Source organism: Amblyomma americanum, chromosome 9, assembly GCF_052857255.1.
Source record: "Amblyomma americanum isolate KBUSLIRL-KWMA chromosome 9, ASM5285725v1, whole genome shotgun sequence".
In the NCBI taxonomy this organism is placed as follows: Eukaryota; Metazoa; Arthropoda; class Arachnida; order Ixodida; family Ixodidae; genus Amblyomma; species Amblyomma americanum.
The window spans coordinates 134,969,062-134,995,119 of NC_135505.1; the positions used below are offsets into that span (position 1 = coordinate 134,969,062).

The following is a 26,058-nucleotide window of genomic DNA, read 5'->3' on the forward strand; positions in this document are numbered from 1 at the left end:
TTCATCATTTGAGGCACACATGCCCTCTGTATTTGTCCACATGTCCAAAAAGAAGGCAGCATGTTATGCTCTCTTCGGTATGCTCACTAGTGGTACATCACCAAGGACACACAAAGGCCTACACACATTCCCTTTTGCAGCGCGACACTGGTGACCACAGAAGCAAAACAAATGCACACCGAGGGGCTTGGTTCCATTCTCCAGAGACAGCATGGCACCACACCTTCCGGTTAAACAGTGCCACTTAGCAGTTGAAAGAAATTATGATCTCCAATGAGAGTGTGTTGATATTCAGATACTCAAGTGCTTTTGAGCCAAAATCGCCGCTTGTAAAGCTAAGAAATGAGCTGCAAGGCATAACCGGAAACTGTGGTTCTGATGCCCCTGAAGGAACGAAATAAAACCACCAAGGTACGTCTACATTGCCACACAACAAGCACACACAAAGCACTGTAAACGCAGCCAACCACGTGTGTTCACAAAACTCTTCTCTTGAGTAACAAAAACTGGGCTATGTACATATTTACACAATAAGAACGAACACATATATATTATCCATGTCCACACATGTCGCTGTGTGTGGTGAAGCAACCAATAGAAAAACACATTTGGGCAGCCACGTCCGTCTTGCCTTGTTCCAGCAGATAAAAGTGACGAGGAACAACTCACATGAAATCACTAGATAAAGCTATTCTGGATGTAGCCAGATAAAAATATAGACTTTGCTTTCCCATTATGTACACTAACACAACGTCAACCCAGAAAGGCTGCATTAGGACAAGCTTCTGCCAATGTCCTCTAACTACTCGGCATGCACTCCAGGTATTTGAGGAAAAGGTCTGTACCACAAAGCATTTGTTGAATTCCAGTCATTCTCTCTAAATATGCTCTGTTAACATATGATAAAACTAACATTCTAGTTGCGACGGCTTACATAAAAAAAAGAATAGGGCTTATTAAATGACAAAAATCTATTGACTATTAATATGGCTTCAAAAAATACAATATTTTTGTTATTTATATGACTGTTAGAAGCCTGCCACTTGACATGGGTGCAAGGGGTCCATTTAAAAAATGAAGGTCAAATATTTATAAAAGCAGCAGGCCCCTCAAATTTCTCTGGCAGAGTACAAAATACACATTTGATCAAAGTACACAAATGATAAAATTAAATGGCATTAATGAATATTAAAAATGCTAAAGAATCCAATTTCATTTAGTGTAGAACAAACAAATTTCCTGGTGGGTCCTATAAGCAAATCTTTTATCTGATGTTATGTGCTAATAAATTTCATAAAAACGAAATTGACCACTTCTATTTTTTTTTTTTAATTTAACAGATTGTGCTCAGCTCTGCAGAGCTGTGGACTATTTAGGGACACTATGCTAGTGAATGAACAATACAATGTGCCACGCCTATCCTCTCAAGTCAGCATCTTTGATTAGCATAACTGGTACTACAGGGCGGTTATGTTTTCTGAGCAGTACTAATAACTCTGGAATCAAGAGGATTAAGAGGTCACACCTGAGCATAGAACATCCGCACATTTACTTTTATAAGGCATCTTTGCACTCATTCAGACAACGCTTGATGAAACAATGAGCAGACTCTCCCAAAAAGGCTTATGCAAATCAACTTACAAGGTGCTGACCCCCAAAATGCACTGACACCTCATTAACAAATGATAAAAATTTGATCAGACCAACTGATAAGCACACACGAGCACTTGAGACAAGCATGAACACTCATGAAAGCTTCATGCTTAAATGATGGCAGAAAAACCTTTTCATTGCACTTTCTTCAAGGCATGCAAACAAAACAATATGACATATTCTCACATTCCAATGGTTACAATGGCTGACAGACATGACCAAATGACATGAACAGTCCTAACATGAAAGTTAACTTTTTCGCATATGAACATGTGAAAAATATAACTTAGCCTTTCAAAACACAATTTACTGTTTTGGGCATGGTTCAACAGAGTTTATACATTTTAAGCTGAAAAAAAAACAACATTCATTTGCTGAAAGTTTGTCTCATTAAGCCCAGAGCACAAATATTTCAGCTAATAATTATGACAACATCAGAAAGCAATGTGGAAACTGTAAGTCTTTGCCTTGCTAGCCAAGATGTTTCAGCAAGAATTGCACTCTTTTTCAGCGAGTCATTTCTTTTTTACTTTTATCTATTACCTACAGAACCTTTTCGCACATGTGTGTGTGGGGGGAGGGGAGGGAGGTACTTAAGGATATCAACACGTGGGCCACACTAAGCGACAGAAATGCTGCTAGTGTTCACACAATGAACGCTCTTAACATAGTAGCTGTGATAACCAGGGCTTCACGTCCGCAAGTCGTCACAAATACTGGACTGACAATATGTCTGGGCTTTATGAAATTGTGAGCAATGAATGCCCCATCTTGTTGGCATCAATGACGAAGTTTCAAGGTCTCCTAGTGAGAGCCTTTGCAACTGTGCTTCAAAGCCACTCTTTCAGAAAAAAATATTGAAAATAGTCATATCGCAGCTTTCATGATGAAAAGGTGCTTACGTTTTCATGTTACTCACACCTCCAATGTAAAACAAATAAAAACGAAGTGGAGAAAGGGTCTCAGCAGGAATACAACAATGGCATGAAATCCTCTCTACTGTCAAATGCGCTTATCTTGAATTGCGTGAAGTCAGTATATTCTTCACTCTCGAGCCAGTGATTGGTGTGAGCTCGTTATGCGAGACGCGGATAATGCACGTTCAAGGAAGACTTTTCAAAACAAAATCGGTTCATTACACAGTCATGTTAGGCATTCAAGGTGGAAATGCTTGAAACATTAACAAATGACTCAACCCACTGCTGCGAGCTGCACCAATAAAATAAAATCCAAGCAGGCTGTACGAGGAAGGAAAGACTGAAATTCTTGCACCACGCAGTCATTACACAAAACAAAAGGAAACATTGTACTATGGTTGCCTGAGATTTATTTTGTCAAGAGCAAACCTGAGATGGCTTGAGTCGAAAGGCTTAAGTCATGTCACCGACCTTCTAATGAGCAACGGTTTCAGTACAATCAAAACTAGCTAACAGGCAGCAGTAAGCACAACTAAACGTCGGCCACGTTGGAGCTCTCCAAAATGACCAGAGCACTTGAGACACAAGGGACAGTGCTTTAGACATTGCTTGTGATTCTAGAAATCAACATACAGTAAATGTATTTGAAATTCTGAGTAATAAAAGAATAATGTAATATGCCTCTTCCTAAATCACTAACTACGTCATGCTCAAATTTTACACAAACGTAGCATGTTGTGGTTGACTTTACGTTATCTCTATTTGTTCTTTGTCTCTACTGTTGCATTCTTGCATTCTGCAGTTTTGTTATGCAGTACCTTTCGTACAACACTCTCGTTATGTTACATGCATTTTGGGTCCACAATATACAAATGACCTACCAATTGCAGTATCAGATTGGAACTATAGAAGTTTGTAAATTAGGGTGCACCTTAATACTAGAAAGGTGAAATGTCATTACCTGTGCCGTCTTTAGGTATCAATGCGATTCTGTCCCATCACGTAGTGTGGTGATGACATTTTCCGTAAAATTGCACCTTTGCGAAACATTTGAGCATAAGATAGTCTGTGCCTTTATACTCATCCCCATTAGAAACAACAGTCCACATTAAACAGCTAAATACATACCGGCGTAACTTTGTGGGACGAAGCATCTTCCAAACTACACATATTATATTCAACAAAAAAGGCAACCAAAAGGGAACAACCACATACAGAAAGTGATATATAGTGAAAGAACAAGAGCAGAGTGGAAACAATCCTTTTCCTAAAAGAAACTGGAAACTTCACAATAAATAAGACAAATGCAGCTTTTCCCAGGCACAGAACTCATGATCTGACCCATCAACTCAAGAACAACTTGCAAAGAACTAATGAACAAGACAATGAATAAAACAACATATCAGGTTTTCCAACAGTCACAAACACACATTCAAACATGTCAAGATGTGGTTCACGGATATTAACACAAAAAAAAAAAAAATCACAGGTACTTTCTTTCCGATGGCATGACTTGAATCAGTCCACCTGGGTTCAAAAATCATGACAAATGATGCTTCCCGTTTCAAAACATACAATGCTTTCTCATTAGAACACATATGTGTCTGTGTTAGCACGAACCTAAAAACTAGCAGTCACATAAGGTGTTGTCCAGAATTGCACAGATACAGTAACAGGCGTGATGGAAAGACATTTGAACAACCGCAGGCCACTAGTTACCGTTCAAACTAAAAATATCGAAATCAAGAAGAGCTGTGAATTATTCTGCTCAACTGAAAAGTCCAAACAGTAAAAATGGTACCCGCTATTTACGTTATCAGCACAGCAGTATGTTTGTCAAACTAAAAAAATTCTAAGGATAAATTGAAATTCAATGTAACAGATCATGGACCCTTTGTACACCAATAAGCATCGCTTTATGGTCCTGACAGAATACACCTGCAGTCAAAAGTTTATGAAATGCTATATTAGCGAAGAAAAATTCACCACATCTGTGCCATTAGCATGGAATAGACACATGTAACCTAATTCTTAGCGTATGCAATGTAGAGTGGATGCAACAAAAAAAGTTAAAATTTCTATCACAGTGCTCCATAAATCTTGGAGTGTGTGTGCAGGTGGGACCAGAATAATACGAAGCGCGTTTTGGCATCTGAGCTTGTCTCATGCGTTCTGTAGAGAAAAAATGATGGCATCTTGGAGTTCTATGTAAATGCAGCAGTGGCATCTGCTTGTATATGTATAGAGTACCTCCTAATGATGATGAGCTTGATAACAGAAGCGAGGCCCATATTACTGTGGCTGTGACTGTTCATGTTATGAAGCTAGAATACCAAGCAAGACTCAGCTAAGCAAGGGGTGGGAAAAAAAAAAGCCCTTTCTTTCCCCACTTCTGTAATGGCAATTCCGAAGCTCTATAACTCAAATTCAAAATAGGCAGGACAGTAATTTTACCCTCAAAGCATTCATTCCTTGATATCAAGGAATACACTTCAGCAAGTTCACTGCTGCAAAATTTCTCGAAAGCCCACAACATCACGCAACATATTACATAGGTGCACAAGGACTTGTTTTACGTGAAATTGAATTCCATACTTATAATTCGATCAAAAAAATAGATATTCCCTGATGATTTCACAATTGTGGCATCATAAATAAAAATTTTCGGTTTAAGGCCCTCTTTCCTTAACTTGAACTGTACCACGTAAACTAAGCTATTGCGTTGTACACCACTTAACTAAATGTAGGTTACCAGTCAAAGACAAACCTGTGCCATCCTTGAACCGCTAATTGTGTTCCTCACAAATAGTGCGACAACTTAGCTCATTTCTCAATCTGTTTGAAAATGCAAAGTGCAGATAACATGGGTGTGGAGCTACGTCTCTAAGACATGAATCCATCCTGTAATGAGGTGCAAACTGTCTCGCAAAAAATACAAAGAACGCACACGGCAGCACCGATTTATCTGTGAACTTCTGGACAACACCTAGTTTAGCATGTCAGACACTGTTGCATCTAAAATAATACTTCACAAACAACGCGCGTGCTCTGGTCCCCAGACAAATTTCGTCCTTGCGAGAAATTGCATCACCACAGCTGTAAAGTAAATGAAAAAAAAAGGTCCGAGCTGCCACAGAAGATGAAGTTCAAACACCGTTTAGCAAAGGCTGAGCACAGGCTACACTGGCTTTGCACCATCCGTGAGGCGGTCTGCTACTGGGAATTGCAAAATGTGATGAAGATAGTCAGCTAGTCAAGATAGTAAGATAGATAGTCAGCTGGGCCATTTCATTTATTCATGTGGATGAGTGTAATAGTAAAAAAGCAATACGAGTAAAAAAATGCATGAAAATGTACAAGACAAGTAATGAATTGTCATGGGCATAAAAAAAAAAAATATTTGCTTTCTATGCGCAAATGCACGTCTCATGTAACGCCATGAAATGGTCTTGTGAAAATTCGAGCCGTTTAGGCCAAGATTAAAATTTAAAAATTTATTTAGTTTTAAAGGAAGTTTTGTTCAGGTACAGGCAAGGAGCAAGAAAATGCAAAGATTAGCTTTGAAAACGTATTTTTCTCAGCGCTTTTATTTTTTCGCGCTTGCAATAATACTGGCCGGTGCTTCTCATGCCAGACAATGCAAAAAAAAAAATTAAAATGCCAAGAAAGATACTGTCCCATTTGACTTTAAGCAATTCCCAGCAAAAGACAACCTTACCGAGGAGCTAAAAAAAAAAGGATCACACTAAAACGTAGTTTCCTGACTAAAAGCAGCGAACAACAACAACACCAAAACGCTTTTCACTTAGCAACACTAGCTAGGTGACAATGCAACAACGCTGATATGTCAATAATTAAAACATCTGCTACAAAGGAACTGACTGAAAATACGTGAACAGGAGACAATGGCACTTAAAATAGCAGGATGCTAGTATTCCTAACTGAGCAAGGCGCAGAATATTCAGACGAGTGAGGCGTGAAAGTGTCAAAACGCGAACACAAGCCAAGGGTCTGAAAGGAACTAAGTAGGGCAATATTAGAGCTGCTTTTCTCAAATGACTTAGCTATTGTTTCGTTTTTACACAGAATAGATTTTTCTAACGCTTCAGAATTAAATAAACTTGAGAAACTTTGTATGTACACCTAAAGCTTTAGTTTGGTTCCACCACAAATTTGCACCCAAAGCCACATGGTTGAATTAGCCTTTTTGCATTAATCCTGTCTTAGGTTTCAAATTCATTAAAATTTTACTAGTTACTTAATCGATATCAAAATGGCTCACACCAAGAGGTGTTAAGCAGGATTTGAGCTCCTGCTGGCCAGTTAAAGTGAACCAAAATGAACAAGCAGCTGGAGAGAAGCCTTACTGCGGTAGCGAACGTTTTGACGAGAGGACTCGCCCAGATGAAGAGCAGTGTTCTTATCGAAATGTTGGCTAGCAGACTGAGGCTTCCCTTCGGCCACTCTTTCCACCTTCCCTGCCCTTCCTGTGCTAAAAGAAAGATGAGGGTCCTGAACCACTGGATTGCTGAAAACTTTTTCAACACCTGCGAGGCTAAAATATTACGATGATGCGTCACAGCTGCATAACATTTTAAAACTATGTACAATGACTATAAAAATGAAAACACAATGCGGCAACAAGAAGCGGCAATGCACGTAAGAACGCAGCGAGATTTCTGCCAAACTCTTGTCTTCAAAAATCCTCTGCACTGTTGCTTGCCCGGCTCTTGCTCTGACAGATCACCTCACAGATGACTGTTTGTTCCTTATGTACACTACGAAATGCAGGTGAGATGGGGCGAAAATATCATAACAATGAGAACATGCAGGGAGTATTTCGTCAAGAAGGCATTTCTTTAGTTACCACGACTGAGATGGGCATTCTGATTATGCACAACACAGATATGATGCGCAACCCTTTGAGATGCAGTCATCACAGAGATTGCAACACATCTCAAGCATTAATAAACAAAGACAAAACACACAGGCAGCAAAACTACTGCCGCCTTGGAAGTGGCTGCTACCACAGGGGCTAGGAATGGAAAATTTGTTTTCTCTCTTTCGCATATGAACCACGCCGGGGAATCTGTTTCTCCACTTTCTTTCTTTTTGCCCGAGGAACTAAGAGCGCAACATGGTGTACTTTGCGTAGTGACTTGTGAAGGCAACTTGTGGCCGACTTCTGGCCGACTCTCAGCCAACCTTTGGCCAACTTCAGTTCGCCGTTTAACGGGCTGGCCGAATCTGTGCACCACCACCTCTCCACCGACACTGACAACTGCTGCAGCAATCCATTTTCGAATGAAGAACCGGAGAGCTTGTCAAGCCATCAGGCGGCAGGGCACTGCAAAAGCATTAAGATGCGTTTTACACCAACCAGTTGAATGAATGCTCGTTCAGTTATGTCAATGCTCTGGAAGGTAAAAAGCAGTGCAACGCTAGAGCTGCTCTCCTTAACTGGCTCACCTGCTTTCGTGCTCAGATAACATCATCTTGCGTAGCAAATTAAATAAACCAGATACAAGAGTACATATCCTGTTCAGACCCTGAATACATTGTAATGCAAATGTGTCATGCTGATTGGTTGGAACACACCTGCCACTTGTGGAGTCGTAGGGAGAGAGCCAACAGGTGCAGCGCACCATACTCACTGGTTCAACCCCTCATCCGCTACTCTCACTGCACCTGTCCATGCTTGTCAGCGCGTGACGCATGATCACATGCACATGCATGGCTGTACACGATGCGTACCTACCCGCTCAAATCGAAACAACTAAAGACTTGGACTAGAATCAGCATTTTGCACCAGTGAAATTCGCATTACAACAATAATAAATGTCAGGTGATATCCTTATAGTGACCAATGGTTCTGAGGTGTCAGCTCTGGCGTCGTCAGCGTAACACTGTGTCACACTGATCGGTCAGCATGCATTGACGTCACGGATGATGCCACTGCAATGCACCATGGTGGTGCACCACGCCAAATGGTGTGAACACAGATGACATCAGTGACAGCATAGTGATGTCCCGTGCATTCTATTATAGAAGAAGACGAGCAATAATGTGTAAGCATATTCTTCACTGCAAACAAATGTCCCTGAGCATCACTTTACACAGTGGCAGCTGCCCTGTGCATAAAAAGCAAAAACAAGAAAACTGCACTACTTTCCTGCAGCCGAAGTGCCAATGGAAGACTGACAGAGCTGACTAAATGTGCTTCCACGCAGTTGCTGCCTTTCCTAGAACTGTGCAGCAATAGGAGCAACCTGAGCTGCCTTCCTATTTGGTTGCTTTGTCTAAACCAGATTCCTCCAGTGGCCAAACAGCCCTTCACCATGACAAGAGATTCAGCTGAGGACAAGCCCTCTTGTCAAAATGCTGGCAGGGGGACCGAGGCTTCCCTCTCAGGCTTTGTAGACTTTGCTTTGTGTTGTCACGAATCCCATCAAGAAGTGTAAAATTTTGGGCAAGTTGGTGAGACATGATTTGTGAAGACTGGTGCAGCAGGAATCGAAGCACACACAAGAACCCCGTGTGTGTGTTTCCTCTTCTCGTGCACATAAATTTCTGCAGTGCCAGTCTTTGTACGGAAATGCCCTCGGAGAAATGTTTTACGAAAAGCACGCACACATAAAAGACGGGAGAGGGAGCACTCGTCCCCTGTGCTTGTGCCGGGTGCCCTCATTCCATGTCCCGTCTTGTGTGTGTGTGCTTTTTGTGCAACACTGCCATGTCCGAAGAATCCTGCAAACCAGCCTGACAACATGCTCGGCTCAAGAATCCCATCTCTCTGCCATGAGATCATTTGCAACTTTCATTTAAATAAGCATTTTGCTGAGTACACTTTTAACTGAACATGCATCGCAAGATGTCGCATGTTTCTGAAGGTAAAGGAACACAATGCGCAAAACATGGAGAAAAGAAGCAAAGAACTCCTCTGTGTTCACGGGAACGTCCAGTCTTGAGAAATATATTTTGATTACTGCAGAAAAATTTACGTTCCACTCAGGTCTGAAGAGGACATGGTATGCAAGACAAACTACCAAACCATACAAGAGTGTGGAAAACGCACCTCTGTGATAGTCGCACTTTGCGGAGGCGCTGACCCCGCTGCGGCTCAGTTGTCCACTCCGCGGGTGATGGAGCTCTCGAGAGCGATGTCAAACTCGGACAGGGCCTCGAGAATTTGGACGAGAAAGACCACCAGGTTGGGGTCGCGCAGGAACGACCGTTCTTCGTACATAGTGGCCGTCACGGGACACGCCGCCAGGTCGAACATCATCTGGTGCAGGAAGTGCTCCCTACAGAAATGGAGGTTGGAGGAAAAAACGGAATGGTGATGCTGAGATGCACTGCCACTAACTGCAAGTGCACTTCATCTACTCCTGTTATACCTCAGTTGAATTCGGTTAGTGCACTTTGTGCAAAACGGTAACCCTCTGCCTGCTCCTTTCAGGGTAACTATCCACCGTGTGGTTCCCGTGGCAACCACCCTCCGCTTGTGCCTTACACTATCATCATACATTCCTCCTTTCATGCTAACCACCTTCAGGATGGTTGTCGTGGTAACCACCCTTCAATTATGCATTGCTGTGCTTCCGTCATACCCAGCTTGCTCCACGATAACCACCCTTAGAGTGGCTTCCATGACAATGCACCCACAGGTTACTACTACTACTACTACTACTACTACGAGGTGAAACTAAGAAATGGGGGTTAAACGCTATTGCTGTAAAAAAACTGCGACAATAAGATCAAACTGAATAGAATCTGTGGTAAATTAATGAATAACAGACATCAAGTGGTAAAGGCGTGCTATGCAGCTGTGATCAAGGGCGTTCACCCACCTGGCGGCTAGGCAAATGAACAGCTGGAATTTTCCGTCCTTGCCCATGGTGTGCGAGGCCCTCTCCACCTTGTTAGCCAAGTGGCAGTAGCAGCGCCACACATGGTTGGGCCGCTCGTCTTCCATGTTGTCCTGCAGGGCTGACTCAAAGTACTCCTTCACCTTCACTGTAAAGACAGGCAGGCAGGGAGAAGTACATGTGACTACACTGTGGGTCGCACGATGACGACATCTAAAGCATGAATTCACTAGGACACAAGTATGGTTTGATGAGGTTCTAGCCCGGCAGAAAGCAAGGGACAGAGACAGAAGTGCGCACACACGCATGGCTCACATCATACAACTTTATTAGGACACCTATATCTATACACACACACCCCTGCTGCGGCACCAAATGATATGTGTGATTTCTATCCAGAACGAAGACAAACAAGTTCTTTGTCAGAGAGATACATACTAGATGGGGTGCTCATGCAAGCGCTTCCTGGTCTGGCTATTTTGTCTGCCGATAATTTTGTGCAGGTGCGCATCCTTGCTTATGCCGAATAAACACTCAGCAAAGAGCAGTTTACAATGTTTGCATCTTACAGTGTATGAATAAATGAAAAACTTTATTATTAAGGAGGATTCTCGAGGCGTAGGTGGGTCCTTAAGTCCAGGGCCCCAGTGGCCTTTGCAGTCTTGTTAGCCCTGTCAATCAGCTTGAGCTGTTCTTCAGCCTTTGAGCAGGACAGAGCAGTCTCCCACTGCTCCGGTGCTGGTGTGTTATTTATTGGCGCTGCCTGCGTTTTCTGACAGGTCCATGTAACCATTCTTTCATAAGTGTGACAATTACTAAAGTGCCAGTGATGCTTTGGCGATGGGTCCATCGCATGAGACCAGGTAAGTGCTGCATTGTTCTCAAAGGTGGCTGTTGAGAATCCCCTCTGTCCCAATGGACTTGCTCCCTCCTGCCAATTACTTGTCGACGCCAGCATCGTCACAACTAAAACAGCACGCAATGACGAGAGGGGGGGGGGGGGGACAGTGACCGCATATAAGAGGCGAGGGGGCCCCCGACAGCAAATTGGAGAAATAGAAACTCACGCATAGAGATGATTTTGTTAACCTTTCAAGGTTAAAAATTAATTTGAGGATATGTTCGAAAAGTAACTTTTAGAAGCGAGAGGCCAGGTCAAGGGTACTGACGGCGAATTTATTCGACATCGCGTATCAAGCGCTATCCACGATAACAAAGCCTTGCTCCAGGGCTCTAGCCATTTTAAAACTGCCTCTCTGATGTTTAATGAACGTTCTCGCAGCGTACAAGGCAAGCAGGTCTTGCATTGGCTGTTTACAGACTGAAACAAATGTAACACAGTCAAGCCCACATATAACGGCCCCACTTAAGACGAACTTTCGCTTATAACTAACGAGACCTGCGCGACCGTCAAAATATACATTGTTTCACTGGCACAAAATCACACGTATAACAAACGTCATTAAGCCCTGCTGATCGGTTACAGCGAACGGACGGCGTAAACCCTGCGCCACGATGAGAGATAACCTGCCTCCGACCCCTTTGTGCGCCCGGCGCACGGTATGTTTTCCTGAGCCTCATCTCAGGCGAAATACCCGCCCCTTTTCGTGCCGCTCTCAAGCGAGCTGCCCTTTCCGCACCGAGGCGCCTTCCCCGCCCCTTTTCGCAACTCCGCTCCCCTCTCCTCACTCTCTTGCAAATCCGCGCGCGGTCTCCGCGATCATCTCCGCGAAAGCAACGATGGTTGATCGCAGAGGCCACGCCCCGTGAAGCAGGCCTTCTGTGGGAGCCAAGAGGTGGCTGCACTGACGGTCACGGATGCACCTTATTGGTCTCTCCGCTGGCGCTGTGCGTCTGCGTGTTTAGCTTGACTGGCTTGACTGCCGCCTGTGCACGTTGCACCATCGCGCACTTTTGTCACTCTTGTTGCGATGCGGACGTTTCGTTGGCTTCGTTCAAATCTCGGGCCGTGGTTGTAATTCGGGATGGCGGACGGGAACACCGTGCCCATTTCCACTGTATTCAGCGGTAGAGATGATGATAGCGGCCTGGGCGGAAGTGACGGCCACTGGCGAGCGGAACTGCTTCCGCAAGGCCGGCTTCGTTGACACAGCGTCCGATGCCGAGCCTGATGCTTCGGAAGATGATCAGCCTGGCGGCGATTTATGGCAGTGCGTCGTCGACTCCGACATGGGGGTCATGACATTGGTTGGAATGATTTTATTTCTGTCGATGACGATGTCTATATCAAGGACCATGCACGGACGAGGGCATCATTTCTGAACTGTAGGACGAGAGTGACGCGGAGGAATCGGATGAGGATGAAACTTCGGAGCCAGCACCCGTAAGCACGCCTGTAGAAATGGGCTACATAGAGAGCCTCAGACAACTTGTCTATGCCAAGGGCCTCGGCGAAGAGCACACTTCTGCTTTAAATAAACTGAAAACCTCCCTCATCGGATCTGCGCTGCAAAAACAGACGTCCATCACGGACATTTTAGCAAAGAAAAAATTTTGTGTTTCGACAAGCAATTGTCTTTAAAGCTGTGGTCCACTTACTACGAACTTCGGGATATAACAAACGGACGCCGCGTGACGCTCATGTTCGTTATAAGCTGGCTCGATTGTAGATGAGGAAAAATCTAATTTGGTGATCAGTTTTTTTTTTCTGCGCGACCTCCTGTCATTTTCATTCCGTTTGTGAAGTACTATTGAGCAAAACATATGGCATTTTGTGTCCCACACAAAAACGAGCGCATACGGTAAATTGTTTTTTGCTGCAAAAAAGAACCTGAAAAAAAAAAAGAATTATGGAAAGTTTTGCTGAATAATCCGTTTTCTACCAGAATTTGAACTAAAAAAAGATATTGTCCGATTTTTACTTTTTAAATTTTGGGGAAAAAACAAAAAATAAAAAAGGGGCCCGATATATTTATGCCTTGTAAACAGTTGTATAAAAGTTTCCAGTCTCCATTGTGAAGAGTGTCCGGCCCCCTCTTCCTCCAATCCAGCGCACCAAGGCTCCGACAACCACCACCGGACCAACCCCACTCTCTCGCTTTCTCGTTTTACTCTCTTCACAGTGTAAGACACCAACTCCCCATTTACTCCCTATACACTCCCCCTCAGCCTTCCTTTCTCCATGGCCATCACTTCAGCTGCTGTGAAGCCAACCTCTAGACAGATGTCCAGCTGTATCGTTGGAAGTGTGCCCCCCACAATTCCAAAACTTTCATCAAGAGAAAGGGAGCCAGCCAGGCAGGGTTCGCAAAGTACAAAGCCAGGACATACCAAAGTATTCCCAGAGGTAGACATGCCTGAAGAAACGTGTGTCCTTGAAGCCGTACAGGAATACCTGCTCAAGGCAGTAGACCAGGCCCAGCTCTCCACAGAGCAGAATGGTAAGGTTGCCCCTCTGGTAAAAGAAGAGGTTGTTCATAGGTCACACATGCGCTCATCACTGACACGTGCATTCATCACTGACATTTATAAGGAAATGGCGTTTTAAGCATACCAATGAGCAAGCTATGCACAGCTGTAATAACCAGTAAAAAATCTCACACTGCCGAGTCCCGAACTCCAAGTATTGACATTTGCGGTGTACCAACCAAGCCATCACTGCTGCCTAAGTCTGTGCTACAGGTTAACGGCTCATTGATTGTTCAACAAATGCCGAAAGGGCCTCCAGCTAGAGAGAGAGCAGCCAACAGAGGTGTTTTTTCTTTACCCTTCCTGTTGTTACTTTTCCACAATTCAGCGTTATGTCAATAAAAGCAGATACAGCCAAAATGAACAAGTCACAGTCACCTCTCGCTCGGACTTGTAAAAATACTTGACTATATTGTTGACCGCATCGCCAAGTAGCTGCTGAATTTCTGGAATGGTTAGCCCTGCAAAGAAATGGGAAAGAAAGCAAAAGTAGCATGAATAACAGCGAAGTTTTTAGAAGTAAAAGTCGTGACCACTTCCAGAGGCAATGTACAATAAGGTCTAGCATGTCACATGCTTCATGCCAGCAGCTAATGGTTAGGTACAGAGCCCAGAGGTCATGCTCAACCATGTGGCAACACCGAGTATTGTTGTGAAACTGAAAAATTTTCCTGCAATCTCACTACTTTCTAACTGGAACTCAACACATCCGCAACAACTTCTGCTCTAGTTTATACTGTATTTTCATGCGCAACAATCCCAAATTTTTGCAGATTGATCTTAAAGGAAAAATTGCAATCATTATGCGAGCAAATATGGTATACATGCAAGTTTTCAAAGGCATTAAAATACACGAGGCAAAGCACGTCAAATGTTACCGGGTAAACAAGGACGTGCAGTAGACGCCCTTAATGCAGAACTCTCATTTGTGGCACCTCTCACAGTTCAGCGTTCACAGAGTCAAACTCGCATGCATTACCATTGCCAGAAGATAAAAACATCCAACGTACGTGGTTCACTTGGCCTTCGCGGAACGCTTGGCGACCGGCACCTGGGAGGCGTGCGGCAGGCCTCCATGAGCTCTGCACATAGCAAGGGATTTACAGTAAAGCTGCACATAAATACGTGGATTCTAAAGAGCAATCATCCAGACCAAACATTGAGAACTGTAACAGGAAGCCATTAGCTGTACTTTGCACACATTTCTTTCTGTGAATGTGTTTGCTTGAATGTGCCCCTATGTATGCACCTTGTAAACTACCATTACCTCACTGTTCTATCCCCTATTCAACCTCCAGTCTTTCGTCGATCTCCTTACTACCTTTTTCTTCCTGGCAGTCACTGTTCAGGTGCTCGCCATGAATGAGACTGTTATAGTGGCCAGCTCCCCTGCCTTCTTTTCTCCACAAACAGACACTATCACTACCACCACTACTAACCGGCTTAGGTGTATGGGGTTTAACGTCCCAAAGCCACTCGAGTTATGAGGGACGCCATAATGGAGGGCTCTGGGTAGTGTCGGCCACCTTGGGGTTCTTCAACGCGCAGATCACAGACCACTAGCATTTCGCCTCCACCGAAACGCGACCGCCGGGGCCGGGACTGAACCAGCATCTTCTGGCCCAGCGACCAAGCACCATATTCACTGAGTCACCGCGGCGGCTAGCACTACTGACATTAATATGTAAACTGAACTGGAAAGACAAGTATCTGCTCACTTTTCAAAGAAGGAGTCCATCGGAATCAAAAATATACAACCGCCACGAGCACCAAACTGCACCAAATTTTTTTAAAGGACTCGAGAACTTCTCAAGTCCAATGCAGGCAGCAGAAAACATGCCAAGATCAGCATTACTGGAGACATTAGACATGAGAGACTTCCCAGACTGGTGCAATCAGGCTTTTTTTTTTTGTGTGTGAGCCAAGATTTTGAAAAAAGAGGTTGAATGAGAAAGCAGTGCAGAAATGAATGAATGACTACACTTCTAATATATGTGGGGCTTCAGCTCAGCATCAATTAGAAAGGTCACTGTTCTAACTATAGTAGAATCGCGATAATTGGCACTTTTTGTTCGCACAAACAAATTTCAGAATTTCGGCTGGCAGGAAATATTTTCAATGCATTCTAAAACCGCCTAATTCCTACTGCAGGTTCGCTTAATTCAAACTTTTTGTCTTGCTCCAACGCTCCCGGCGTGTGGCGCGAAAGAGCGGTAGGTGAGGCAGGATGTTTTAGGCATGAGGTGCTGAGCAAGCTGAAAATCTGGCCCCTCCAACCGCTCGGACGGACAATGTTCGCAGAGGAACCATGCATGTGAAGAAGCTCCACCGCTACCGCGTTGCAAGGAGGCTGTGCAGAAGGCCTCACTTTTTTGCAGCAGTCTTGCAGTGGGCATGCAATGCAGCACGACAGAATTGCGAAAAATCGTCACTGCCGTGCAGTTCTCATTCAAAAGAAGACGACCACAGAGTATTATTTCATCAATGAAATTTGCTGCAATGCGAAACATTCTTTAAAGCCTTTACTATCCCCTCTGTAGTACCTTTGCTGTGTGCGCCGTGTATGCGAGTTTGATCTTGAACCGAGGAGAAACCACGAGACAGCTATGATGTCCCTCAGCCGCCACCGCCGAAACCGAGCCCTCGCCTCTCTTTCTATAGGCCACCAGCATTCACAGTGTTCACTGGGGTTGGCATTGACAACGTTCTAGACTCCGATGAATTTCAGGAAATGAAGGGCGCATAACTGGCTCCCTGGGTCAGTGGACGCCTCAATGTGGCGGGGGTGAGAAAGAGACGTTGGCTGCGTACATTAGCGTTGACAACATTGTGGCAGACACGTGGCACTGCAGCAATAGGCCGCAGCATTCATTGGGTGACCAACCTCTTGCGATCAACCATTAATTTAACTGCCACCTGCCAGGGCGTGCTGCCTATCCAGTGTGCGGAACGGACTCAACGTTACAGACGCCAAGCCACGTCTACTTGCAAATACACCATAGCTTTCGCTCTCTAACCAGGTTCAGCAGTAGTTAAACCCCAGCTAATTTTCTTTGGACATTCAATGACTCGATCTTCGGATAATTCGGACATTTTTCACAGCCTCTTCAGGTACCAAATGACTTCGTATATAAAAACCACTGCATTAGTAATAACTTTTTTCTTAAAAACACAACCAGCTGGAGATTGCTCGTTCAGTAAATATATCAATGGCTTTCGCCCTACGTTATACTGTGCTTGCGCCTTTGGGCATGGTTGCATAAAGAAATAGCTCCAACATATTTGTATGCACAAATATCCATGAAGGCAATCACATTTGGTCTTGGATCATATTAAGATGCACTTGTGATAATTGAAACAGAAACCTCTGGTCCAAATGAGCGTCTACTGTACTTCTGAGCTGGCAGAGGTTTCATACTGTTGTGAAGTGCAAAAATTCACAAACTTGTCAAGAATAAAGAAGACAAAAATGCTTGAAAATGGCACCAGTCCATTGCAATAAAGATTTTGACCCTTGTGCTACCAATCTGTTGGATAAGATGCAGGGCTAATGAGGCCTACCTTCGTTATCGACGTCTGCGGGAACCAGCTCTGCAACCAAAAGCCTTTCTGTGCTGCCATCATCGATTCCCCTCCCCAACCAGCGGCCGCAGGGAAACCTGTAGGAGACAGCGCGGTTCATCTTTAATTACAGGCGCGAAGAAAGACACAACACAAGGCAGAAAAACAGGACGAAGTGCTCCGTCCCATCTTTCTGCCTTGTGTTCTTTTTCCGCGCCTGTAACCAGGTAACTTGCTGGGCAAGACAGTGCAGACTGAACAATGGCTTGGTTACCTAAGGTGTCAACACAAAATTTTTCTTTTCCCAATAGCTATAAAGTTGCCCCAAAAATGCGTATCAATTCCCTTCAAAACTTCATCAGATTTTCCACGGAGGAAAAGAACAACCATTTTGCGCACATTGTTATCATCATCTCTGTTATGATTACTGCGGAACAAAGGCCTCTCTTATACTGAGCCCCAATTAGTCCTGTCGTGTGCAAGCCATGGCCACCCTCTCCCCGAAAACTATCTTATCTCATCCACCTACCTGAGCCTCAGCTGTCCCTGCTATGCTCGCCCACTCTTGGAACCACTGCATTACCCCCGATTATCTTGCCTTCGCATTACATGCCCTGCCCATGGTCATGTCTTGATTTTAACAAGGAGGTCATAAACTTGCGTTTGCTTTATTAAACCTATTTTTTCATTTTCCTTTATATGGCTCGCTGTGTCATCCTCATTCAAAAAATGTTCACCCATTTTGTTAGCTTGTCACTTAACCCTTATAAGCGACTACAGGCAAGACACACAGCTACTACAATATGAACATCCTCCCACAAACAAATTACACATGCCAAAACACCTCTCCTGTCAACCCTATGCTTTGTGAGGACAGAGGTTTCAGCCTTGCATGAGCAGCAGCTCATTATTCTCGCGCATGAGAAATCGACCACAACCCACTTGTAGGTGTGTCCCGTGACATCGTTGCGCACGAGACAGTGCTCGATCATCCACTTGGGCGAAAGACCCGTGTTATCATGGCCAATTCGTAGCGTCGTCAGCAGACCCAGGTTTTTATGCTGCAGACAGGAAAACACGAAAAAAAAGAGTCACAGATGCCACCAAGATTGCACGCAAGCACAACTGCAAAGGGCATGCAAAAACGGCTGGATTGTGATCCCTGACACAAGTGGCACATGGGGCAAGGCAACAAGTGCACAATCACCCCTACAATCAAAACATGGCGTTCAACTAATACAGGCGTTCCCAGGACAGGCGTTAAATGGCACCTAAGAGGTCACATGTAAAAATGAGTCACCCTGGTACATTAACAACTCTTTACAAAATGACCGAGCTGTCTTTTTTTGTTCTCAAGGCTTCGGTTTTAATCGATTTCGTAAAGTGCTGACTTTTCATGCAAGTGACAGAAGACGATCACAACGAGCACACACGCAACAAGCAGACGAAAGACCATTGCCTTTAAAAGTTTCATGCTGAGTTTTTCTCTTAGCCATGAGACAGACTTCAACTTTCTTTCTTCTAGCCTTCCTATTTTTTTTTCCTCGCTCTGTTCATTCGCTGTGATCACGTGTATACGTTCTCCATTGATTACACAGTAGTTGACTGATATTTTAAACTCAGCAAGACCAGACAAACTGTCCGAATCATAAACAGTCCAAAAATCCGCAAATTTATAAAACTGCGATCTTCACAGTTTCCCACATTCCACATTCCAATAGCAAAGCGATAATACTATGCTGTATTCAAGCCAAAGTAATCCTTTCATTGTGTCTGCACCATTTCACGTCACCAGCACCAGACTGTGCGACATGGCTGTGGGGGTCATGCCGTGAACACGCCACAATGACTGCCCTGTGCTACACCGCTCTACAAGCGCCGCATGAACAGAGTGTTTCCCTGTGAAATGCCAGTCATGAAGACTGAGAGAAGGAACATATTGGCGTTGGGGAATTCTGGAAGAGAAGAGATGAAAGGAGTGCTTCCAGCTGCCTCTCGCACCAAGTGTACCGTCGTCGCATCATCCAAGCCGTGACGGATGCTGCCGCTGTCCTGTTTTCAACGCGATCATGTGCACTTCTTTGCACAACACTCCGATCGCAACGAAAATCCTGCCGTTAACTCGAGCAGCAACAAGGTGCAAATAGCCAAGTCAGCCCGTCCAATTATCTTAATTTAAATCCATAACGACACCATTACCGGCAGCAAAGGGCCAGTTGTTTATGACAGCCAGCAATGACCGCTTGAGTCTATATTGGATCGAAAAACAAACTTTTGGGTGAGAAAATAATCTCAACAGCATTGCTGGTATCTATTGTCTGAAAAAATTGAACTTTCGGATTCCACAGAGCCCAAAATATCGGTTGTGAGTATGTACACATTCCTATCAAGTGCCTGACAGTTCCTCAGTAGAGTCCTAAATATCATGCAAGCCCGAATTATTATTATTGGAGTCTGAAAAATACAGTATCTCATCACCTTCACTTGTGTGTATGCAGTGAATAAATCAAACTTATGTTCTAGAGAGACATCAGTGAACTCTACAATGACAGTAGGTCCCAATACAGTCACTGACTAAAGGATGTCCTTCTGAAAATTGTAAAAAAAAAAAGAATCTGATCACAGTCAAACATGATTCCAGTCAGAATCAGAATCGACAATGACAGGACTTCTTGATATATAAACCAACCATGAGACCTCTTGGGCGAACTGAAGGAAAGGTTTAGGCTTATAAGGGTTTAACGTCCCAAAGCAACTCCGGCCATGAGTGACACCGTAGTGAAGGGCTCCGGAGAAGTCGACCACCTGGGGTTCCTTAACGTGCACTGACATCGCACAATACACGGACCTCTAGAATTTCGCCTCCATCGAAACTCGACTGCCGTGGCCGATATCAAACCCGCGTCTTTCGGGTCAGCAGACGAGTGCCATAACCACTGAGCCGCCGCGGTGGCACCGAACTCGAGGAAAATTATTCTCATTCTGGTAATGGTCAGATCAAAATCAGAATCATACCGAAGCAGACACTGGAGACACACTCACATGGCAGACAAACTCCAGGGACTGCTTGGGCACCGGGATGATGCCCGTGGTGCCCATGGTGCCCGAAACGCTGACCCAGGCATTGGCCGAAGTCGTCGAGGCACTCAGCTTGCGACTCGGAAAGACCACCACTCGATACGGCATCTCTGGGTGGGGCAGCCACGGCAGCGAGGGGAAGGAGGAGGAGGGAAGGGCGGAGGGGTTCAGAGCGAAGAAGCCATTAGACACGCACACTGCGAGCGCAGAGAGGCAAGGCAGAGGCAGCAAGGGCCCTTTGAGTGGAAAACAGGAGGAAAGCTCTAGAAAGACAGTTAGTCCACAAAGCTGAAAACTGGGAGGTAGATATGAAACAGCATTCAGCACGAGTGCCATTACGGTCGAAGGATGAGTGAATTGGTCTGGCTGAAGACATCGCTCAAGTGCGGTCAACTGTTAAAGGGAACATGCAACCGCGTGGCCTCGCGGAGCGCTGCCGCCGAGAACCTTTGGGACTTGTCGGCACAAGGTGCATGCGCAGTAAGCATGACGGCGAGCCTCTCCGCGAATGTGCCTGATGACACCTATTCTCACTGCATCTAAGCAGCAGGGCTTGATGAAGCGCGGAGGCCACGCAATCGCATGTTCCCTTGGACAGTACACCGTACTGTGCACCTTGAAGAAAAGAAACTAACATCGTCCAGATGCGGATGCTCCTTTTCCATGTATCTGCCATTCACATTCTGCAAACACTTGAGTCTCGCGGGCAAAGTGTCAGTTTGAATAAATCGGACGCTTCAACTTAGTGGGTTTGAATTGCTGAGAGTTTGGCGTATCTGCCCGAGGCTGGCATGTACAGGGCTGTTCAGTATGAAAGAGAACAACCAGTTTGCACAAGAAGTTTAATTTTTTTTTTATATTTCTCCACTAAATTTCAAGACTACTCGTTGATATTATACGTCAAGAGAAAAACTGGTTAGAAACAAGGAAAAGTGTGCTCACCACACATAATTATGGCATAATCATTAAGTGAATGCTGAAACCATTCACAATATCCTGCGCACAACTAATGGGGAGGGGGGGCTCATGCAGACAGACCATGTCTGCGGGTGAAAAGTGTCATCATCTGCACACCTGTGGCCGTGTAGGTGTTGGTGAAGCACTTGTAGTCAACGGCGTTGAGCGTCAGCAGGTAGTACAGGAACTGCTCTTTTTCATCCTCGCACCGCAGAAACGCGTACCGCTTGTAAGAGCTCCTGCACCAACAAAGAAAGAGAATGTCACTACATTGGCCGCAATCATGAATTAGTAGTTCAGAAGGAAACCATACGTGTCAATTATGTTGGCTCTGGTGGGTTAAGAAAGCAGCGAAAAAAACAACAGCAAAATAAAAAGTGGGCAATGCTGCTACCACCATTACCAACGTAACGATAATAATAAGAAAAAAGACCTATAACCTGTACCTACTGCTGTTGCTGCTACCTGGTCCTAACCAACTTTATACCAACTGTTGAATAAAAAGAGACGTCACTTGGCGAATTAATTATCTTCAACAAGTGCTCTGCAAAGTTCTGAGAAATAGGCTTAGCAAACATCGTCAGTTCACCAAGCAACAGACACCACAAGACAATTATAGCAGATAGAACACAAAACATGAAGCTCGCTGTACATAGATTGACTGGTCTTGAAAAAGGCTTCGATGCGACATGATGGCTGCTAAGACAGCTCGAAAGTATTCTGCGTTCGGATCGCGAATGCAGGAAACTCCTCTTTCCTTTCCCGGTTCGTCTGCCTCGTGACCTTTGCCCTCTGGCAGAATGAAAGACACTGACCTGACCAGTTCCTGGTTCGAGAGTAGCTTCTTGAGATGCTTGGACAGCAGCTTCTTTTCCAGGGCCAGGCGGACCCATGCCCGAGCATAGCCGATGTCCGTCTTCACCTCTGTCATTGCCTGCACAGTCCTGTAGCAGAACAAGACACATGTGGCATGACAGTCTTGCTTCTGCTTAAAAAAATATTTGCCGACACGCTCTCGAAGCACTGGGTGCACCAGATGCAAAAATTCATCCCCCATTTCCACTTAGCCCCGTTCCTGCTGCACCTGAGTGCGTATAACCGACAAAGCAACCGAAATGGTGGCCGTACTCACTTGACGTCCAGCAAGAGGGAGACAGGAAGCGGCTTGAGGCCGGGCAGGTCCGGTGTCCTGACCCGACGACTCCGCTCCTTGGCTTCCCTGCCCCGCGACGCCGGCATCTCGTCTGGCACCAGGTTCGACAGGTCTGCGGCGGCATCCGTCCGCGCACACGCGACACGCGACAGGAGTACATCAGCCAACAAGCTTTGGCAAGAGAGCTGCCGTACAAGACTACGGTGCAAAGGCGGCAGAATGACAGGGCGGTCAAAACCACAAGAGCCAAAGCAATGAGAAAGAAAACACAACAAGCCGTGCTCCATTTGCAAGCAACTTTTGCTTTTTAAAGAGATAAAACTGTATTCACCAAATAGCAAGTTTAACAGTCATGCGTGTCGCAGCTGCCCGCATTCATTCAAACTGAAGAACTCTCCAATGTCTGACATGTGATGCGCAAAGCTTCAGAAAATGTACACTGCTTGTATAGCTCCTATCTGTTAATGCATGCTCCAGAAGATTTCGCAATGTGTCTGAGCCACCCATGAGCTACAGAATGCCACACATCTGTACACCGGAGGCTTGGGTAGCGCTACACAGCAAGGTGCTTGTGGTCTCCACCGACAATGCATGTTTTAGACTCCAGAGCGTCCTACAGTATGCAAAATCCTGCATATAACCAGTTGTGGCTTGCCTGCTAATACCCACACAGAAGCCTCGTACTCAATCACACGCTATGTCGAAGCTGAAGCATCAACACAGCCCACTACTGCACTAGGGTGGGGCAGCCTTGCAGCATGCACTCTTTTTCACCACTTTCCCAATTATTTATGTACGCACACAGCTCACATCCCGTTGAAGGCCACAGATGTCCATTATAATTAGCCACTTTAAACTTGCAGCTGAGGACGAAGTTATGAATTTCAGTGCGAGCACATATGCACAAGGGCCAATTTTTGATGTTTTCGTCTCATGAACCTGGTGATCACTGTGCGTCAATTGATACAGGCAAAAAGATATCGAAACATGTTTACACACTCTCTAACCTACATGTGCTCATACCCTACACATGACTGCTTTAACAACAAAAGGTCAATTTATTCCCTCTCCACAAAAGACATATTTGAGAAGAGTATAGCAAGCATGGAGGTGAGGCTGCACTGGATAATGCAGTGGCTATGGCTGGATAAAAACAGCCAGAAATGAAATCTTATTCACCAGCTCGGAGAACCGCACATTCTAAGAAAAACTGCCCCTGTACACCGTATCCTTCCTGCCTGACCATTGAGGGGAGGAGGAAATGTATCAATTATACATCCCCGGAATGCACTGCAACCAACATTATGAGAATTAAATGAAATTAACCCAAAGTGCGCATCATTTGAATTCGAATCAAAGCAAGTCAAGGGCACATGACATTCACTAAGTGGTTGACGGGCAGGACTAGGCAAGTCCGAGGTCACGTGCGGTAAACAAAAACACAAGCTGCTGCTGCTACTGAGAAATGAAACACACTTGGCCTACGCAGCCTGCCACGTGGCTGCTTGAAACTGCACACTGCTGGCAAGAAAATACAGCCAGCTAGAATCCCTCACATCAGTGGCTCACAGGAAGACCCTCCAGCAACTCCTTCAATGGCACAACAAATTCCTAGATTTGCACCCTGATGATGACGAAAGCATGATGATGCTGACGATGCCTGACGATGGCACACCACCCATTGAAGCCAGCTTGTGCCGAGTCGAGTGGCCAATTTAAAATTCATATCTTTCTTTTGTTAAACCACACTTCATAGCACTATAGGTAGGATAAATATCCAGTAGATACTGAAAACTCAACAAGGTCAGGTCATGAGGAAGTGGTCTAGTGCAGGAGTCCTCAACCATTTTAACACTTCCCAGGGAACCCAGGGGATATGCAGAATCCAGTTTAAGAGCTCCTGGTCCGGAGGACCGGGCTTGCAAGACCCTTTTGAGGTTCCCAAAGATATCCCATGCTTTTCTGGCTTCTTTGGCTGAATGATAGAACCTAGTGGAGCCGCCACCTACAATCAAGCCTACTGCAGAGAACGTATACACTGAAAGCAATCATACAGAATTCTAGTGTGACAACTACAGCAGCCAGAACATAGACATGAAAAACTTCAATGATGGGATAGAATATTCTGTGGACAGTTCCTGCATGCATATCCCCCAAAAAACTGCTGTCTTTTACGTTCTCTTTAGCTGAGAAGGCTAGGAAAGTCGGACTGTGTTCAGGCCAACCTCCTGACACTTATGAGGTACTTAAGTGCCTCAACTGAACAATGAGGCTAATGACTAGACAACTGAGCCTAATGTTCTAATACAGTGATGCCTGAAGCTGACAAGCTCACACGGGAGCAAATGAAGTGAAGAACGAAAAGTGACAGCGACAACACCACCATTCGACCACACTTCACCTACATGCAGCGCACACACTCACACCACAAATGTAAAAAATGTAAAGAAAGAAAGAAAGGAAATATGATGGAAGCCAGAAGTGAGGAAGAACGCCACAGATGAATAAATGGATGCTGAGCCGAAATTTTAATAACCGAACCTGACTTTGTCACGATGACAACACTATTTTTGTTTGAAAAAGCACTGCTCCCTATGTTTTCGTCTACACCTTAAGTAGCATGAGCTCGAAAGCCCACGCGCCTGGTGGGATGAAGACGGCTGCGCTAAACTACTGCTAATTAGTACGGGGATGGTGAAATGAAGCTGCATATCACTCATGTGTCGCCAACTTGCCCAACTTCCGCCACATTTATAGCCACGAAGACGCATTATTCCCACCATTTTAGCTCACCACAGTAATGCTCGTGAGTACATGACAATGAAGATGATAACCGCTTCTATGCCATCAAAGCGGACTCAGCAAAACGATCGACAAGTCTACATTTACAACTGCATGTGAGCTAGCCGCATCACCTGTTGGCACATTCTTTGATGCTGCAGAATCACCGAAAATATTAAAAAGACGGTGCCCATGGTTTCGCAAATAAATCCAATCACTACTCCCGCCCAGACCTTCATATGACAGGTATCTCCACTGTAAGTTCATCAAGTGCATGATCAGTCATGCTCTTGGAAAAACAAAAAAAAAAAGCTCCCTACCAGCGACTGTGTTGCATGCACGAAAAGCAAGCTCGCATAATCCAGCTGGCCAATCTGGACCACCCTGTTCAATCGATCTCAACTGAGTCAGCACAGAACTGTGTGCGTGAGCTTTCGTGTGAATGTGGCCAGGTTAAGGCAAAAGGCAGGATGCACACAGGTGAGGTAGGGCAGGTGTGGTGGTGGTTGAGAGGAGGATGGGAAAGGGAAACAGCAGCTGCCGGCGACCCACTTACCCAGGTTGGTCAGGTGTTTGGCAACAGCACTTATGGCACCTGACTTAAGGGAGAGAATAATTTCGGGGAAACCAAAACTCTTGGGCCCCTGGGCACGCACCGGCA

At 45.0% G+C, this 26,058-nt stretch overlaps 1 protein-coding gene across 8 annotated transcripts in view; it reads right to left on the reverse strand.

Moving 5' to 3' along the window:
- pns (DENN domain containing pinstripe) overlaps nt 1-26,058 on the reverse strand; it is a 57,952-nt gene continuing 31,894 nt past the window's right edge. For 4 of the 8 annotated variants that reach the window (XM_077637505.1, XM_077637502.1, XM_077637506.1 and 1 more), the window contains 12 exons: nt 22,596-22,728; nt 22,279-22,407; nt 21,581-21,702; nt 20,471-20,616; nt 18,371-18,489; nt 17,429-17,526; nt 14,878-14,949; nt 14,246-14,328; nt 13,730-13,853; nt 10,421-10,586; nt 9,646-9,874; nt 1-7,917 (listed from right to left, as the gene is read on the reverse strand). In XM_077637505.1, coding sequence (XP_077493631.1) covers nt 9,691-9,874; nt 10,421-10,586; nt 13,730-13,853; nt 14,246-14,328; nt 14,878-14,949; nt 17,429-17,526; nt 18,371-18,489; nt 20,471-20,616; nt 21,581-21,702; nt 22,279-22,407; nt 22,596-22,728 — 1,376 coding nt within the window. In that variant the 3' untranslated portion in view covers nt 1-7,917; nt 9,646-9,690. Of the gene's footprint in view, nt 7,918-9,645; nt 9,875-10,420; nt 10,587-13,729; nt 13,854-14,245; nt 14,329-14,877; nt 14,950-17,428; nt 17,527-18,370; nt 18,490-20,470; nt 20,704-21,580; nt 21,703-22,278; nt 22,408-22,595; nt 22,729-25,953 lie in introns of all 8 variants that reach the window. The other 4 variants (XM_077637501.1, XM_077637500.1, XM_077637503.1 and 1 more) reach the window with 3 other exon arrangements.